This window comes from Condylostylus longicornis, unplaced genomic scaffold (assembly GCF_029603195.1).
Source record: "Condylostylus longicornis isolate FDR11 unplaced genomic scaffold, ASM2960319v2 ptg000027l, whole genome shotgun sequence".
NCBI classification, from domain to species: Eukaryota; Metazoa; Arthropoda; class Insecta; order Diptera; family Dolichopodidae; genus Condylostylus; species Condylostylus longicornis.
The window spans coordinates 577415-596136 of NW_026577996.1; the positions used below are offsets into that span (position 1 = coordinate 577415).

At 32.2% G+C, this 18722-nt stretch overlaps 1 protein-coding gene across 3 annotated transcripts in view; it reads left to right on the forward strand.

The window, feature by feature from the left end:
- Nucleotides 1–18722, forward strand: part of LOC129607386 (organic cation transporter-like protein) — a 65990-nt gene that overhangs the window by 41594 nt on the left and 5674 nt on the right. Inside the window, exon 1 of one of the 3 annotated variants that reach the window (XM_055518366.1) lies at nucleotides 17976–18078. The exons of 1 other annotated variant lie outside the window; for it this stretch is intronic. Coding sequence is in view for 1 of the 2 variants with exons in the window: in XM_055518365.1 (XP_055374340.1) it covers nucleotides 18240–18382 (143 nt within the window). In the remaining variant the exon portion in view is untranslated. Of the gene's footprint in view, nucleotides 1–17975; nucleotides 18383–18722 lie in introns of those variants that run through there. One more of the 3 variants, XM_055518365.1, reaches the window with a different exon arrangement.

The following is an 18722-nucleotide window of genomic DNA, read 5'->3' on the forward strand; positions in this document are numbered from 1 at the left end:
TAATGTAAGCAAAGGATAGTAGGAACAAGGGATAAATAGAACAAGGTAGAGTTTTTTTTACGTATTATGCACAACAAATATTCATATGGATTAAGGAACTGTGTACATATAATACAATACCCGAGTATGTAGTTTCGTGGAAGTTAAATAAAAATTCATTAATATACATACATACGTTCATAGATATAGTTTAATACCTACACATAAATGTTACTGTCCAACTTTACTATTGCTCTACGTATTTTGCTTTTTTTCTCCCGAATAAGTACAAGAACTAAATAAATACAAACTTATACAAGAAGATTTCGATTTTCTATATTACTTCTAAGAGGCCCAACCGAATAATATAAACTACAAATACATATGTACAAATATAGATTTTGTTAAAACTTTCCAAACGTTGTTCAACGATTATTTAACGAAAGAAGAAACCGAAGGCATATGTACCATATGTGACTAATACATTTTGGCTCGTACGAAAAAGTTACACGGAGTTGTAAAGCAAGCAATACAAAATAAGTGCTAACGAGTATCGAAACGAATAACAAACACAAAACTATGGGAGATTACGAACCAAGAACCAGGAGAGATTACAAACCAAAAACAGAAGAAAATGGAACTGGATTGGACATAAATTCTGAAGAGCACCGACCACAATAGCCCGACAGGCGATGAAACCGGATTCGCAAGGCTAAAGAATATGGGAGCACAACGACTAACATTAAAGATGTCAGTCGCAAAGATATTGGCCCCAACTGGAAAACCACCTGCATAAATAAAAATATTGGACAAAAACAAAACATTCGCAAGGAAACTTAAATATAAATTTTTATAAAAATCATTTTTGGAAACCTTAAAATATACTTGAAGAAGTTTATAGACATCTCACAAAAAACATAACAACAAAATTGTTTTAGTTATGTATAGTAGTCAATATTGCGAACGATAAATTTAACATCTTGCCGGCAACAAGACGAAAAAAATTTTATGTTCAAATTTTATGTTCTTTTCGTTTTTCATTCAATATTCAAGGTTATATGAAAGTTAGGAACAGATTATATTTCGACATGCGATATGCTCCGGGAAACAACATAAAAAATACAACGACAACATAATATACTTCGTTTCTTTTGCAGCTATTTGCACAAAAAAAGTTCTTAATTCTTCTAAAGGTGAGAGCAAGTAAAAAATTACATAAACAAACAAAAAAAAAAATTATTTAATTATCATAAATTGGTTGACACATGGTTTAGAACTTGTACAAATGTCTATGCGAAAATTGTTAAACATTCTTAAATGTTTCTAAAATGGGAATTACGAAGACATACTGCCCCAGAATGAAATGATAATGCTTTTTATATGTGGAAGAATTCTCCATAGAAAATTATAAGAAGACAAGGGGTTTAAAAATTAAAATGCATACTAAACAACAGAATGTGACAGCTAAGCACTGGTAGATAATCGATATGACATGTAACATTCGTGTATTGTAAGATTCCAACCATAATTAAAATTTTTTTGTGTCGCATATTCCTGCAAACACAAAAATTTACATTAATTTTTCAACATTTTAAATATTGGGTGTGTCAATTGGTTTGTTGTAAGGAATATGTATGAAAATGGTTTACATTTGCGTTTCTCCTTCTCTCCCTATACCGAAATTCCGTTTTATGTTAAGCATATTCTGTTATAAAATTATTTTCGGCATTTTTTTTCCTTTTTCATAATTTATAGAATATTTTAAAATTATGTTTCGTACTTTAAAATTAATACCCATATGAACATTGTATACGGACGCAATATGTAAATCCGATTTAATTCAATGAAATTTCAGCATAGAAATATTTTTAGATAACACTTAGAATTTTATTAGATTTTAGCGAGATTAAGGATTGGAATTAACGATTTTATTTTTAAAACATTTGAGTGCTATCTCACTATAGGGACATCTGTTTTACCAGTTTCCCAATTTTGAATTTTTTAAAATATGTATAGCAGGCTAAATACAATAATGTTTTCGAAATTTTTACACACAAGCTATACAAATAAGTTCGTGGGATGGATCGGATTGCATATCCCGTTATACAAAAATTTTTAATTTCAATCCCCTTATTCTACAACATATACCACAAGACATAAAAAGCGTCCTTTACCCATTTTTTTTAATTATTGATATATTGCCATCTAGAAAAATTAACTTTTCATCTAATAATTGAAAATTCAAATAACAAAACGTGTACATATGAATGTATTTATTATAAAACATCTAAAATTTTTAAAACCTTAATCTCATTCTTCTTTTAAATTAGAGTGTTTCTTGATTAATTTTAGTTTGTTTCCTTTTTAGCGCATAACAGCACAATTCAATTTATACTACATTCTAAATATATGTATATACTAATTCAGTAATAGATTACTATAAACTAGTATTTATATATTTGACTAAGTCTACCTTAAACTTTATTTATACTCCTATAAATGCACACAAAAGTAAATAACCAACTTCATTCTTATTAAAATAGATTTTATTTCCAATTTTTTGTCAGAAATTGTTTCAATTGTTTTATTTAAAGTTTACCATTTTATTATTGCGACTCTTTATTTTCTATGGGAATTAAAAATTCTATTGTTCTGCAGAAAAAAATTAGTCTGATTGTAAATAAATATAAAAGACGGAAAACTGCTTTAGAATCAATTTGGATTCACTCATCTCGTTCTCATAAGTACCTACTAGTGCTTAATACACCGCTTTTCTCCCTATTGATATTTAAAATCCCTATTGTTTTTACATATTTTTTGATTGTAATATGTAGATATATATTTTTTAATAGCAGACTATTATCATTATCTATTTTGCATGGTATTCTCATCATTAGGCAAAACAATAAAAATAATTTGTTTTGTGCAAGTTAAAATGCAAAAAATTTTACACGATGGTCATTTCTTGTAATATTTTTATTCTTGTTATTTTTCCAAACCCCAACAGACAATCTAAACCTAAAACATTAGCACAAAAGATTACATTGTATATATACTTTTGCACTTGTTTCAAAACCACCATAAGTAAATTACATACAACTGTCATTAAAATGTTGAAATCAAATAAGAAGACTATAAAGATGAAATAAAAAATTTGATTATTCTTTTTCAATAACTAACATTATTCAATTTGTTTCCTCAGAATCAGGCTGAGATTAATTTAAGCTGACGTAATCGCTATAAAGCTCAAGATTTTATACACCCATTTTGAAATTTCTGCGATCTCATCCTCGTCTACACAGAAAGAATTCTATTAAATTACGCTGAAAATTTTTCAATACTATTTGTATTAAATTGTGCGTGTATGCCAGCGACATACGCACTAAAATATCTGCGGTCACAAATTTAAGTTATGTTTAAAATTTTGAATACAAACTTATATAACAGATTTTTAAAAAGTTTCAATTTTAATAGCGGACTCATTAAAATTAATTAGAATTTCAGTAAAATTTATGAGTTTACATCAATTCATGCCTCAAAATTGATAATGAAAAACAATTTTGTTTTTACAACCGTTTCAAAAAAAACACAAAAACTAATCATTCTAAAATTTAAGAAACAATAATTTTTACGTTCGATTTCTCACCTTGCATAAACATTAAGAAAAAAATTTCCAATTTTAGTTTTATGTAATTAGAAATCCCAAAGATAAGGTAGGTGGTAATAAAAAAGATTTTCAATCAAAAATATTTTCAATCTAAGGTTATACAATCGACACAAACTTTAAATCTAAAAAATATAAAAACAAAAAATGGGACTAACTGAGATTAATCGGTAAAAAACTTAAAATACTAAGAACGCATATATGTTTTATAGATATTCGAGGGACAATAAATTCAAATGTTACAACAGTAAAAGAACGAAAACAAAAATAACCAAAAGTCGAGTTAAACTTTTAGGAGAATAGAAAATAAATTACGTTTATTGTACCCGGTATACGATGGATGAAACTTCCAACTACCTTGTTTCTCTCTTGTCTTGCATACACTTTTAAATCCATTTTTGTTTCTTTAATTTTATTTTAAACATGTTAATAAAACTCAAATATAACCATCTTCTACACAAATAATAAAATAAAATGTAAACGTTATGCACCTCAAGAAGAAAAGTTTTCATCTCCACTTTTTTTCTTTTCTAAATAATATGAAAAATTAAAGAAAACATTCTGATGAATTTTTTATGTTTTGATAGTATAAAAACTACCTTTACTTCAGGATTTTTCCTTTCTTAGTTTGATTTGATAATAATTATGTAACTATTTCAGTGTTTTATGCCCATATAATTTTTATAAGAAACAATATTATTACTCATATAATTAATATTGTAGAGCCGAAATTAATAGCCCGAATATTGTAGAGTGTAGTCCATTTAACAATTAATTTGAAAAAATAATTCTTTGCAGTTTACAACCTTTTAACTCGCATTGAGATTATAAATGAATGTTTTCTGTTGATAAAATATTGTATTTTATACCATTCTTCTTAAAAAAAATATTTATTGCCTCTTTTTTTTTGAAATGCATTCTATAATCATCATAAACTTATTTTTGTAAATTGTAAATTTAATTCAAAAACTTCAACATAAGTCATAAGTGTGCTAGCTGTGTGTATTTAATTAAAATCGTAGAAAGGAAATAAAAAAGGAAAATAGTGGTTTTTTATTGCCTAAAAAAATACATTTAAACCTCGGAATGCTATAAAACACAAAAAGATTTCACATAAAAATTGAAAATATTTCAAATTATTTACTAGAAATTTTATAATAATATCGACGATGACTCGGGCTTTGTACTTAAAAAAAAAAGACTTAAGGATATTGTACTTTTGAATACCCAAGTAATTGAGTAAAACATTTGGGGTTCACTTTGTTGTTTTAGTTCTTACCATTATTTCCAATTAAATGTTTTATTAAAATTTATATGTACTTCGGTACTTTATACAAAACCTTGCTGGTTACAATTTTTTTGCTTTCTAACAATTTCGTATTCCTAATGTAATTTTATTTTAATGCAACAAACATTTGAATTTAGGCACACATAAATTTTAGCTTTCCATGCATTACGTATTTATGCATGCAACATTCTTTTAATAAAAAAGATTCACTTGAGTATGGTGCAATGAAGTTGTAATCCAAAATTAAGTTTTTTAATCGAAAGTTTTATTAAGGTTGTTATTGAATATCGTAGTATAAATATATATATAAAAATGGGTAAAATGCAAACAGGCTGAAATTGTAATTGAAAAATTTACCGAAAACTTTAAAGTAAAATAAAACACAAAATACAATTTTTCGTATGCAAATAAAATTTAATCTTAAATGAATTTACTAACTATGGCTGATAATATTACCACTTTTCTTTGAACAAATTTTTTGAAAAAATAAGAGTTTCGGCTATAATTGCATTTCTTCATGCGGTGAGAATGCACTTCTCCATAGTAGGGAACTGTAAGTAAACTATTTTTAGCAACCTGTCGGTTTGCCGATCTGTCGGTCTGTCGATCTGTCGGTCTGTCGGTCTGTGTGTGTACGCGTGTATCTCAATTTCGGCTGAATCGATTTTTATGAAAGTTTATATGTAAGTTTATTTCGACCATGGCACGGATTGATCAACTTTTGGTATATATCAGGCCTCGAGAACTGCACTTTTTAGCGGCCCTGTTTTACATTTTTGAACATTTTGAAGAAAATATTCAACCGATTTACTTGAAATTTCATATATAAGCTCAACTCGACCGACCGCGAAACCTCCTAACTTTTGGAAAAAAATCAGGTGTCAGCAACTGGACGTTTACTACGGGCCATTTTTGAGTATATAAATTGGAATAATCAACCGATTTCATTGAAATTTAATATTTAAACTCTTCGTATTAAAACAATGAGCATATAAATTTTTTGGAAAGATCAGGGCTCAAAAACTGATCTGCGGGCCGATTTTACATTTTTCATCATATGTACGGAACGAATTGATGGAATTTCTTGAAATTTGATATTTGAGTTCTGGTTGTTACCGAAATTAACTGGCGAGCATTTCAGTTAATTCGGGTAGCACAAAGCGAAACTCTACTAAGAGCGAAATGTACATTTTTCTAGGTATGTTAACTATAAGCTTACTAATGTCCTAAAAATTGGAAAGAAATTTTTAACAGACATTTTTATAATATTTTGTAACACTTTCACTTAACTAGACAATACACACTGCGGTCGGTTATGTGCTGACCACATCAGATTTTTTTTGTACACTGATCATCATCAATTTCTGTACAAAATAAATAATTATGATGATGAATTGTAGTGATTGAAAGTATTTGATTAAAAGTAAAAGTTCATTGTAGTTTTCATCAGTGCTGAAATATACCAATTCTTAAAGAGAACGCATTTCAATCTAAAATAATTTTGTTAATAGCATTTTTATCGAGTATCATGGTAAGAATTTTATTTTCTACATGGTATATATTATTATATGAATATTATGAATATATTATTATTATGAGTACTGCCTCTTTTTTAAATTAAATAAATCAAGTAATTTAATAAAACCTATTATTTAATTGAAAAGTTCATGAGGAAAGTAGTACTTAATAAACTGTAAGCAAAAAGTACAAGATTCTTATAATATTTCTATTTAAAATAATTAGAGAGAATTCAGATGTATCGTTTTTTTTATAATTTAGTGGAAATTAATTTTGAATGATTAATGTGTACACAATACTTTTTTCATTACTCCTTTTGAGAGCATAGGGGTTCCATTTGACAGCGTCAAAAGAAAGCAACCATTCTTCTCGTCTATGTATTATCGCGGTTTTGGACTCTCCACACAGTGCTCGAATCATATGGTTTATTTTGTTTTGGGGTCTCCCGTCTTTTAATGCTTTTCATATTGCATTACACTTTATTGTGTCGAAAGCTAGACGCATACGTTATGTATTGTTTAAAAGTGTTATTCGCATATTTCCAACTGGGTTATCTCATTTGTTACTAGGTTGCCAAACCCTGTCTGAGACGTATTGTATTTTTTTTTGCCCGGTGAAATGGTCAATTATTTGGTGAAAGCTACGTATGCTGTTCTGATTAGTGTGTTGCTCAGCCTGGGATACCATCTGTTATATAGATATGTTACCTTCGTTTGCCAATTCTAGTGATCTTTACTCGTTGGGCTAAACTCTGACATGGTGGCTATTTAATCTTCTTTTTTGCGGTCGTTAATTGCTTCTCATTTCTCCTTCTATTGATGAAGCCCCAAGTCTCGTCAAATATTCATGGTTTGGGTTGGCTTTGTTCTCTACCTAGTGTTTCTTCAGCAGTTTGTTGAATCTTTGTCAAGATTTTTTTTCAAGGATCCACCTGGTGAAGTGAAATCTTTTCTCTTAGTCTATTGGTATAACTGTTTGCACTTTGAGTATTTTGAAGTTTCTGTATGTATTTTAACTTTTGTTTCTGATGTTATACTGCCGCTTTCTTTCATAGCCACCATTTTTAATCTCGAATTCCCTGTCACAAGTTCATGGTCGCTGTCTATATCTCTTCTATTTTTCACATAGAATCTTCTACTAATATATGTGTGGTTAATCTCATTTCTTGTTCTGCCGCTGGGCGAGGGCCACGTTTATTGATGTATATCTTTGTAGGGGAAGATGGTACCGCAAATGCTGAACTTAAAGGTTTGGCAAAGTTCTATTTTTTTACAGCCCGCTCATATCGCCACCCACTTTCGTGTTCAGTTCACCCATTAGTATAGTTATATCGCTCTTATAAATTCCAAAGGTCGCTATAAGTGTATTAGAGAAGTTGTCTTTCTTCTCATCGTCAGCTTCTTCTGTCGATATTGTATGGCCGTGATGTCGCGCACCTTACTGCTGAAACGACTTTGGTAATCTGATCAGAGATAGAGTATCTTTTTCGCTATATATATCGCGGTATTACCCTTTTTTTGTAGCCTACTCGCCATGATTATTCAACTTTATCTCACATATTCCTAGATCTCAGAAAAAAATTAAATAAATATTGAGTACTCTGCAAAAAAAACTGAAAAAGTAAATCCATCTAAAATCTTGCCAGTAAACGTCAACTTGTGTGAACCAAAACTTACTAAACAATACAGATATGTATTATTTACTTTCGAATTTTCAAATGAACATTATGTGTATATGTACATACATACAATTTTGGTTTGTTTAAAACGTATATTAAAAATTAACTATACTTTATAGTGAAAAAAATGTTATAGAGCACAATGTTTCTAAGTATATTTACATTTTTCGCCCGCTATGTGATGTTGTCCCATTTATGATTTACAGTTTTTATCAAAAAAAAATTCGTACACCAAATTTTCAATAATTAACTTGTGTTTAATATTGTAAAAATTGAATTGTGCCGAAAAGTAATTATTACTTTCTACTCTATTCTTAAAAAAAAAAAATTAAAAACAAATTAAAAACCTTATAAAATGTAGTACTTTTTCGTTGGAATAGATTTATTAATGATTAAGCATTTTGCACAATTACACATGCTTGTGCATAAGCTTTATACAATTTTGTAATTTTGAATACTTTTAGGGCTAAATTATTCAGGTCACAGATTTAACGTTTAGGTATAAAAAGCTTCAGTTAAAAATGTATTCAACCAAACCCATGATTTGTAAATAGCACATTTCTGTTTTAGAATTTAAGCCTACAGAAGTTGTACTTCCATTCGCATAATAAAACGTTCTATTAAGATAATTCTCATATTTTAATTCCATATAAATTTGTTTGTGCTCAAGAAATGATTGGTCCGTTAATTTTTTTTCTATAGTTTATAGTTTTAAAAAATTTGAAGACCATTAACTTGCATTTTGTAAATTGCCCGGCAATCATTCGGGAAATTGACTAAGCAGAATGAAGTTTTGCCGAAATTTATTGATACCTAAATGATTTAAGATTTGTAGGGCCAATTAAACCGCCTACGGTTTTTGTGCTTGATAGAAGAAATAAATAATTTTCCAGCGTAAGAAAAAATTCATAATATATTTCAAAATAATACATTTTGCAGCTTTAGCCGGATACGCTTCAGAGAAAACAGAGTATACATAAAAATTTTGTACCACAGAAATTAAGGTTTTATCTTTTAATCTTAAAGGAAGTAGCAGTTTTGTTAACAGGTGGACGGACATACAGACCGAGTAAAATAAAAAAGTACATTATTTTCAATTGTTTGCTATGTATGTATGTTTATTCAAGCAGCTATAATGTGTATTGGTTTTAACTAATCTTAGAAGAATAAAAATGATTAATGGTTTTTATATGTTCCAAAATTTACTGAAAAAACGAACATGTCAGTATTTAAATTAAAAGGAAGGAAGAGAAAGAACAAAACTCACATTTTTAGCAATTTAAACAAAAATAAATATTGCAGTTATAATTCCCAGATAATTATAAAAACATTTTTTTATTACTCGTAGTACAAAAAAAATTTGAAGTATTTGAATTTTTTTTCTTTAAAGTTCAGAAAATTGCTTCAATACATAAAACTAATTATAAACAAGATTAGTTGAACTTGTCATATTTGCGTTAAACTCTATCTCCTGCCGAGTTATCGTCTGAATTGGTCAAATTTGTAGATTTTGCTAGAATCAGGATATTAATAAACACTCTCCAACCAAAGTTAAGCTTTTAGGAATTGTACAAATTTTCTTATACTTTTATCTTTTCCATTTGATATCACGGAAATTTGAGTAATTTGTACGAGTATAATTATTACTGCTATACTGCTTTGTACTTATAGGCAAAATAATTTTACGAAGTATAATTTTGCATGTGTAGTTTGAATTTGTTTTAAATGTACGTGTTAGACGTAAATCCAAAATGTATGTACGTCAAATTTGTATTGATTTTTTCTATCGATTTTTTTTTTTATTTTAGGTCGTTTAATTGAAGATAGGTCGTTAATTCATAGTACTTAAATGTATAATCTTATTATTTAAAGGGCTTACTTTTCATGTGCTTAAAAAATAAAAAATTATGGTTGGCAGAACGAAGAAATAGCTAATTTTCATATTTGTCGATTCAGATCCGCGCAGGCACCAAAACAGTCGATGGAACTCTGACGATTTGCGATCCTACCGAACAATAATAGCTTAATATAATTCTAAAGCTGTTATTCTAGAAAAAAGTACCCAAAGCACGTAGGATTTGGAAGCAACTGCGAATACACAATGAAAGTAAAAATTCACAGAAATTTTTGTTAGTTTAACACAGGATACCGCCATACTTGAGGTATACTTATAAAATTAATACTTATAAAATTAAAAAAATATTACCCACCACTGAGTCCTCTATTTGTCCACATATACCTGTATGATACATATATAAATATTTTTCAGTGTCAACATCAAGTAAACAATTATTAAGCTCATAAAAAGGATGCGTATTTTTATTTCTATAATTCAAGGACAGCTATAAAAAATAAGAATGAAACAATTACATAAAAATAAACATATTCAATTAACATTTTTAATATGAACTTCAAAATATGAATATTTAGTACATGCCTATATACATTGGTTTAAAAGTAGTTATTCAAATATTACAGTAGTTCATTGCCAAATTTCAAAAATCATTATTGAAATGCTAAATAATAAGAATTATTTTTTATTACGTACAAAAAACATCAAAATTGAAAATTTCTAATTTTACTTCTTAATCGGTTTAATTATTATATAAAAGCTTATCTATTATATGTATACATGTTATAGATAAACTTTCATATTACTTTATTGAAGGGTATAAATTATTAAATATAAAAAGTTTAAGGCCCTATTTTAAACAAAACAAAATTCCTATAACCATGTATAAGGACAATTCACTAAATGCGCGCATAAGTAAAAAATCTGATGTGATCAGCACATAACCGACCGCAAGTTGTATTGTCTAGATAAGTGAAAGTGTTACAGAATATTATAAAAATGTCTGCTAAATACTTCTTCCCATTTTTTAGGACATTAGTAAGCTTATAGTTAACATACCTAGCAAAATGTACATTTCGCTCTTAGTAGAGTTCCGCTTTGTGCTACCCGAGTTCACTGAAATGCTCGTCAGTTAGTTTCGGTAACAACCAGAACTCATATATCAAATTTCAAGAAATTCCATCAATTCGTTCAGTAGATATGGTGAAAAATGTAAAATCGGCCCGCAGATCAGTTCTCGAGCCCTGATCTTTCCAAAAAATTTATATGTTCATTGTTTTAATACGAAGAATTTAAATATTAAATATGAAATCGGTCGATTGTTTCTCTTTATATATGCAAAAATACATATTTGCCCCGTAGTAAACGTCCAGTTGCTGACATCTGATTTCTTCCAAAAGTTAGGAGGTTTCGCGGACGATCGAGCAAGGCTTATATATGAAATTTCAAGTAAATCGGTTGAATATTTTCTTCAAAATGTTCAAATATGTAAAACAGGCCCGCTAAAAAGGGCAGTTCCCGAGGCCTGATATATCCCAAAAGTTTATAAATCCGTGCCATGGTGGAAATAAACTTACATATAAAATTTCATCAAAACCGGTTCAGCAGAACTTGAGACACACGCGTGCACACACAGACACACAGATCGACAGATTACAGACCGACAGGTTTATTTACACTTCCGTACTATGGAGAAGTGAATTCCCACCGAAAAATCGATATGCAAAATTTGTTGCCATCACATAACCTACCTATTGTATACACAATACGGTCTATAATAGCTTTACTACTCATATATGTACGACAGTATTGTATTAAGTAGATCTTGATATATTTTGTGTACTTGCTGGTTATATTTCTCATAAATGCGAATTTCCGTTTAATTTTTATATTAATTTTTTATGATTTTTTGCAGCGGAGATGAAGAGTATATCGTCAGCTATGGTGGACTTAATAATCCTATCCTGTATCATCCGATTAACCCACCTGCTAGTCGTCGCATCAATCCCTCGTTTGTGTAACGACTCACAGATGACGTGATATGGGGTGTTGTCAAAAGCTCCCTCTATATCAAGGAAGCAGCCAACTGCCATCTCCCACACCTCCAGTGAGTTCTCAAGGACCCCAACCAGACTCTGCAGAGCGAGTACAGTAGACCTTCCCGACTGATAGGCGTACTGAGATTCATGCAAGGGATTGCTTCCCAGTGCATCGTCCCGTATAAATCTATCAATCACTTTTTCCATTGCTTTCAATAGAAAAGAAGTAAGGCTGATTGGACGGAAAGACCTTGGGTGGTTGCTTAGTCGCTTACCCACCTTCGGAATATACGTCACTTTAGCCACCCTCCATGCCTGAGGGATGTAACCCTACGCATAGCTGGCACGAAAAATTTCCAGCAATGCTCTAGCGATATGTTGGAAGCCCCTCTGCAAAAATGCAGAGTATATCCCGTCATCACCTGGAGATTTGAAGGGCCTAAAAGAGAAAACAGCCCATCTAATCCTGCCCATCGTGAAGACTAGACGGGATCGTTGCCATTCATCCCTCCTGGGCCAGGATGCCCTCGGTTCAATGATTCCGAAGAATCTCCGAGTCAGGAAAGTGCGCTGACGCCATAAGCTCCAACGTCTGCTTTCCGTTCTCAGTCATGGAGCCATCAGGACGTTCCATTAGGCCCAACCTGCTAGTATACTTTTTGGAAAGCACCCTGTGAAGACGCGTACTGCTGGAGAGTTCATCAATGCCCTTGCAGAACGCCCTCCACGAGATTCTCTTCGCTTTCCTAATTTCGTTATTGTATTTTGTGAGTGAGTCTTTATACTCTACCCACGAACCCGACGCCTTGGCCTTATTAAATAGCTTTCTGGTCTTTAGTCTGAGCCTTAAAAGCTCTTCATTCCACCACGGGCACATCCTATTGCTCCGCCTCGGCTTAGCGCGGCAGCTCCCGTGATAGGCATTATTAATAGCCGCCGTCAGGGTCTCGCTGGCCATGAATGTCGGCCTATTGCCCTCATTCGTAACCATTAATTTATTGCTATATATAAATTCAAGTAGGCACTCACCTCTTTTGTTTATATTGCTGCTTCCCCAGACGGTGTGGTGGGCATTGGCATCACTTCCTATTATAAGTTGGAAGTTCCTCCTTCCACAAAAGTCCACTAGATCCTTCAGTTGCTCGTCGGCACAGTCCCCCGGGAGGTAGGATGAGCACACAATGAACTCTGTCCAGGCCCCGCAGGACTTCACCTTCACCAACGCAGCTACCTGATCCTTAGAACAGTAATCTGGAATGGGAAAATACGTTAGCCTTTTACTAAACAAAATGCAAGCCCTAGGCCTGCCCCCAATTGTATTATCATACAATAGCTCACCTGTTAGGTCCTTAACCTGATCCTTCACTATGTAAGGCTCTTGGATAATGGTGATATCGAGGTGATCCTTCATAAATCTATGAGCTAGAACATCAGTAGATGCCCTAGCATGCTGTAAATTTATTTGGATTCACCTCACAGCCATATCATTTCCTCCGGCTCTTGTCAATGGGTTTTGGCTCTTTAGACAAAGGCTTTACATGAGCCTTTCCTCCCATTGCCGCCTTTTTACACATCTTGGTGGGCGCCTGCCCTGCCATAGCCTCTTTTGCCGTCCCAGGTGCCACGCTAGCCCCTCCAACAGCAAATACCGAGGCAGTTCCGGGCTTCTCAATGGGCTTGAGCCCTTTTGGTTCCCCCGGGACGCCTGTTTCCCTTGCCGCCATTTTCGGAGCGACTTCAGACTTTCCAATGAGTTTTGGCTCTTTTGGTTGGCCTGAAGTGCTCGTCGTTGTCGCGGTGGGCACTGGTTTTTTATTTTGTCCTGCCCTGTCGCCAGCTCCTTGAGAGGATTTTCTTCCTTTAACCCGAACGGTAACACGGAAGAAATTCAGGAAAAGTCGGAACTCCGCTTTCCGTAGATCTTCCAATCCGGAATCATCCACGGAAAAGGTGATGGAGCAGCCCCCGTCCTTTTCCTTATCCATCCTCAGCATCCTCCAGGAACTTATCTTGAGGCTGGGATTTTGCTTCCCTATCCTACTTAGAAATTTGTCCCTGGAGAGACTGACGGTTGTCTCGTCCTTTGGTACGTAGGTGACGCAGACATGCTGTTTGGGCATGTCGTCGCCATCCAGTACAACGACGTCGCAACCGTCCCCAGGCTTTATCTTCCTGCAGACACTGGTTATCCACTCCCTGGTGTTTTGATTGTTGCATGTTACGGATATTCATCCGTCCCTGACTTTGCAATGCTGCAGTGAATTGTGGATGAGAGTCCACAACTTTATCCATTTCATCCATGATGGCTACTTTGATTTTCCCCATCTGAACTTCGGATAGCCTTTCCTCTGGATGCAGTCTATGAGTGATGGCCACCTTGACCTGTGCTACTGCATCCCGATAAGAAGTCATTTTCGGGTTTTGTTGAGGAATGTTCCCAGGGACCTTTTCCTCAACATCGCCCTTCATCGATCTCTTCTTTGAGGGCCCTGCATCAGGGGTGTTGCTTTCCGACCTTTCCCTCTTCTGGGGATGGTCGGCCACAACACCCGATCCGCAGGCCTTCAGCTTTTCCAGCCTTTCCTTCTCATATCTGCGAGCTTCCTCTGGGGACATGCCATCCCTGATATAAGCCGCGATACGCCGCTTGGATGCACCAAGATTATCCGTCTCCATCGGAGGCGCCGCCTTTTCCTCTACTGGCGTGAGAAGGAGTTCCTCCTCTGCGTCAGTCGAGAGAAGCTCTGGTTCCGAAGACCCTTGAGCACTAACTGGGTTTATGTTGTCCTTAGTGTTGTTGCTGTTGTTGTAATTGTCACTGTTGTTATTGTTGTTGTTGTTATTGTTGCAGTTGTCGTGTTTGTCACAGTTGTTCTTGTTGTTGCTGTTTTTGTTTAAGTTTTCCATATTTTGGTCCCACGAATAGCGCGGGAAAGTAAAGTCACCCATGGCAGAGCGCGACATACCATGGGAAGGCTCGTTTAAACTGGAGGACGCCTGGTATCCAGAGTCCGCATACTAACGACTAAGCTCCCCCTTAGCCACGCAGTCATCGGCATAGGTTGTTCCACCTTGACTTGGACGCCTGTCGTCAGCTGACGTATAGATTTAGGGCTGAAACTCACAAAGCAAGAGGCTCGCCGCGAGACATGACCACGACACGAACGTAACTTTGATCGTTTCAATCACCCCTTTATCCTCCGCTATTACCGGGGCCCACCACTAGGAGGTGACAGTGCGGTTTTGGGCCCCCTGTGATACCCGTACGAATCTGTTATCCTATGTGCGAATAAATATGTCATATCTGACTATGGGACAGGCTATGACTTTAAGTTGCATAGGTTACTAGGAGGTGACAGTGCGGTTTTGGGCCCCATGTGATACCCGTACCAATCTGTTATCCTATGTGCGAATAAATATGTCATATCCGACTATGGGACAGGCTATGACTTTAAGTTGCCGTATTACCCCATAAGTTTATGTAAAATTTCAGCATTGTGTTTTTCAAAATACTGTGTGTGCCAAACTACTACTGAAGTTGTATGGCAGATACCAGAAAGAGCCAAGAAATTTTAACGAATTTTATCAAGCACATCGGCCTTACTAATACATTCGCTTGTGTGAAATATCAATATAACAACTATTATAGTTTCTAAGATATAGCCAAATAACTTTTGAAGTTGTATGGCAGGTAGCAGAAGGAGCCAAGCAATTTCAATGACTTTTATCAGACACATTAGCCCTACTAATATATTCGTTTGTGTGAAATTTCAATACCATAGCTTTTTAAGTCTCTGAGATATAGTCAAATAACTTTTGAAGTTGTATGGCAGGTATCAGAAGGAGCCAAGTAACTGCAGCGAGTTTTATGAGGCACATTGGCCCAACTAATATATTCGTTTGTGTGAAATTTCAATACCACAGCTTTTATAGTTTCTGAGATAAGTATAGCCAAATAGATTTTGAAGTTATATGGCAGCTACCCGAACCGGTACCCCGATCATGTCCAATTTAAATAGGGTTCTGACACTTACTACAATAAATAATTTGTCAAAAATTTGGTGAACTTAGCTCAATTAGTTTTTGAGCTATCGTTGGGACGGACGGACGGATGGACGGACAGACAAAGCTAAATCAACTCAGAATTCGACGCTGATCAAGAACATACACTTGAGTCTATATCTAAGACATTATTACTTAGCGTAACAAACGGTAAGTAATAATAATAATAAGAATAATAATAATAATAATAATAATAATAATAAAAATAATAATAATATAATTTATTACTAAATTTTTTCACGCGTCATAAAAGAGTTTTTAGTGCACTTACGAGTATTCCAAGCATCCTATTTCAATTTCTGAGAATGCAGGAAAATATCTTAAGAGCAAATTCTTATAATTACGTCACATTATTACAGTATTGTTTATTATATTTAATAGGTATACTTTCATTTCATTTACTTTTATTACTATTTATTTTTAAAATAGTAATTTTGTGGTATATTTATTTTTAAAAACAATGCATTTAACAAATAATAAAAAACAATGTATAACAAACAAAGATGGAAAAAATATAATAAAATAGTAATAAATTACTTATTATGAAATAGCAAATTCGCGTTATTGATAATTCTGTTAAAGCAAATACTACAATAAGTTGCATCTCAAAAAAAACAAACCTTATACCTTGCAAAGAAGAAATGCACTTAATTTTTTTTTAATTTTTGGTTATGTATGAGCTCAATATAAATTTTTAATATTAACTTAATTTAATAGCAATTCTTCCGGGTGGTCTGACTTTTATAGTAAACCTCCAAACGCCTCTTTTCTAATTTTCAAATGCCAAAGGAAAAGACCCTGCACCCGCGTTGCAAGCTAAAGTTTTTACTTGTTTTATTTATTGTATTGTATTTATTGTATTTATTTACCGACATATATGTATATAAAAATGTTATAAGACTTAACAATATTACTTTCACCATTTTCATAAAAACATTTGTTATACATTACATAATATTATGTATGCTTAAAAAATTTGTTACATGTACGTTCACATAAAATGCTCTTATACTCGTATGTAATCATATTGATAATAAAAAATTTTTAAGTGACTTATACTAATAGTTTCAGGTTGCCTCAATTGTCGTATTATCAAAACTTTAATAACAAATCTACCTACTTTAAAATATATAGATCACTTAAGAATATAATAAACACAATTATAAATAATTATTATATTACACGCTTATAATATCTCTTATAATGTTTAATCAGCAATAGCTATAATTAGTTGATAATCTACAATGAATTACTGTTTTAATAAAGTTAAGCGACCATTCATTACAATTTTTTTTAGTTTTCTTATCAAACTAGACAACATATGTTACATATGTATGAAAGCAATAACTATTTAGTGTTATATAAACTTAAATAATTTTTGTAAAATAATTAATATAAATCTAAAACCTTTCACTTGAAAACAAATTCTTTTAAAATTTATTAAACGTCTAAGATACTCATATTTATCGATAACTTGATCTCCATCGTATACTTTTGATTTGATCTCTAGGAAAAAAAATCCTGGAGAACGTGTAAACTGAATACGTGTGAACTGAACCTGGTCATTCCAACACTATTATGAAGGGAAAATAACATTATTAAATACTAACTTAACTCCCATATAACAGATTACGGTAGATAACTGCACTCGTATGTATTTGAAAAACATTGAACACACATGCTTATATGAGTAAATGTATTGGAAATCTACTTAAATTTTTTAAATAACATTTTATAATAAACTTTTAACTTGTGTTATTGTCTGCTTTTAGATTATTTTTAATTTAGAACAGATAATGAGCTAAGCTCTTCTCTATTATATACTTAGATAAATACATAAATATAAAACATGAGCTTAGAGAGTAAATTTAAAGTCAGTTATCAAGTTGCTATTCAGCTGTTCAAACGGTTGTGTCAAATGCGTGCTAAATTTTTGCACTTTCACTCTATAATAAAATGTGTAATATCTAATTAAGCGGTCAAAACATTAATTTCAAAGTATAATCAAATATTAAAAGCTTTAATTAAACTTAATTTTCAAATAAAATTTAACTAAATATCCATTTTCAATTAAGATCTAGTTGCATTTAAAAATACGAGTATTAAGTAAAAAGTATAATTAGCGCCGTGAAAAAAAAACTAAAAAGAAATTTAAAGTAATGGATTTCGATAAAATTTTAGAAAAATGTGGTGATTACGGTCGCTACCAGTTTATGTTATTAGCCTTATTCGGATACATAAACTTTTTCGCATCCCAACATTATTTTGGTCAAACAATGATAAGTTTTGTTCCAGATCATTGGTAATTTGAACTTAAAAACCCTTACATATGTATATGTACGTTATTGTAAATTGATAAGTTTCTAAAATAAATATCCACAATAAATCAAAAAATTGTAATCAAAATGCTAATTCCATCACAATTTAAAAATCTTATCCCCGTCTGATTCTTGTATTTACCAATTTGCGAAAAAAGTGAGTAAAAATCGAATAAAATGCATACATATTTTTCAAAGTGAGAAAAAATGTTTTAAAATTATGTGTGTATACGCATACGTATGTATGTAAGTGCACAACTTATATGAAAATATCCAAAAAATATTTGTTTTAGAATGTTTTTATTCTCTTAACATCTTAAAATT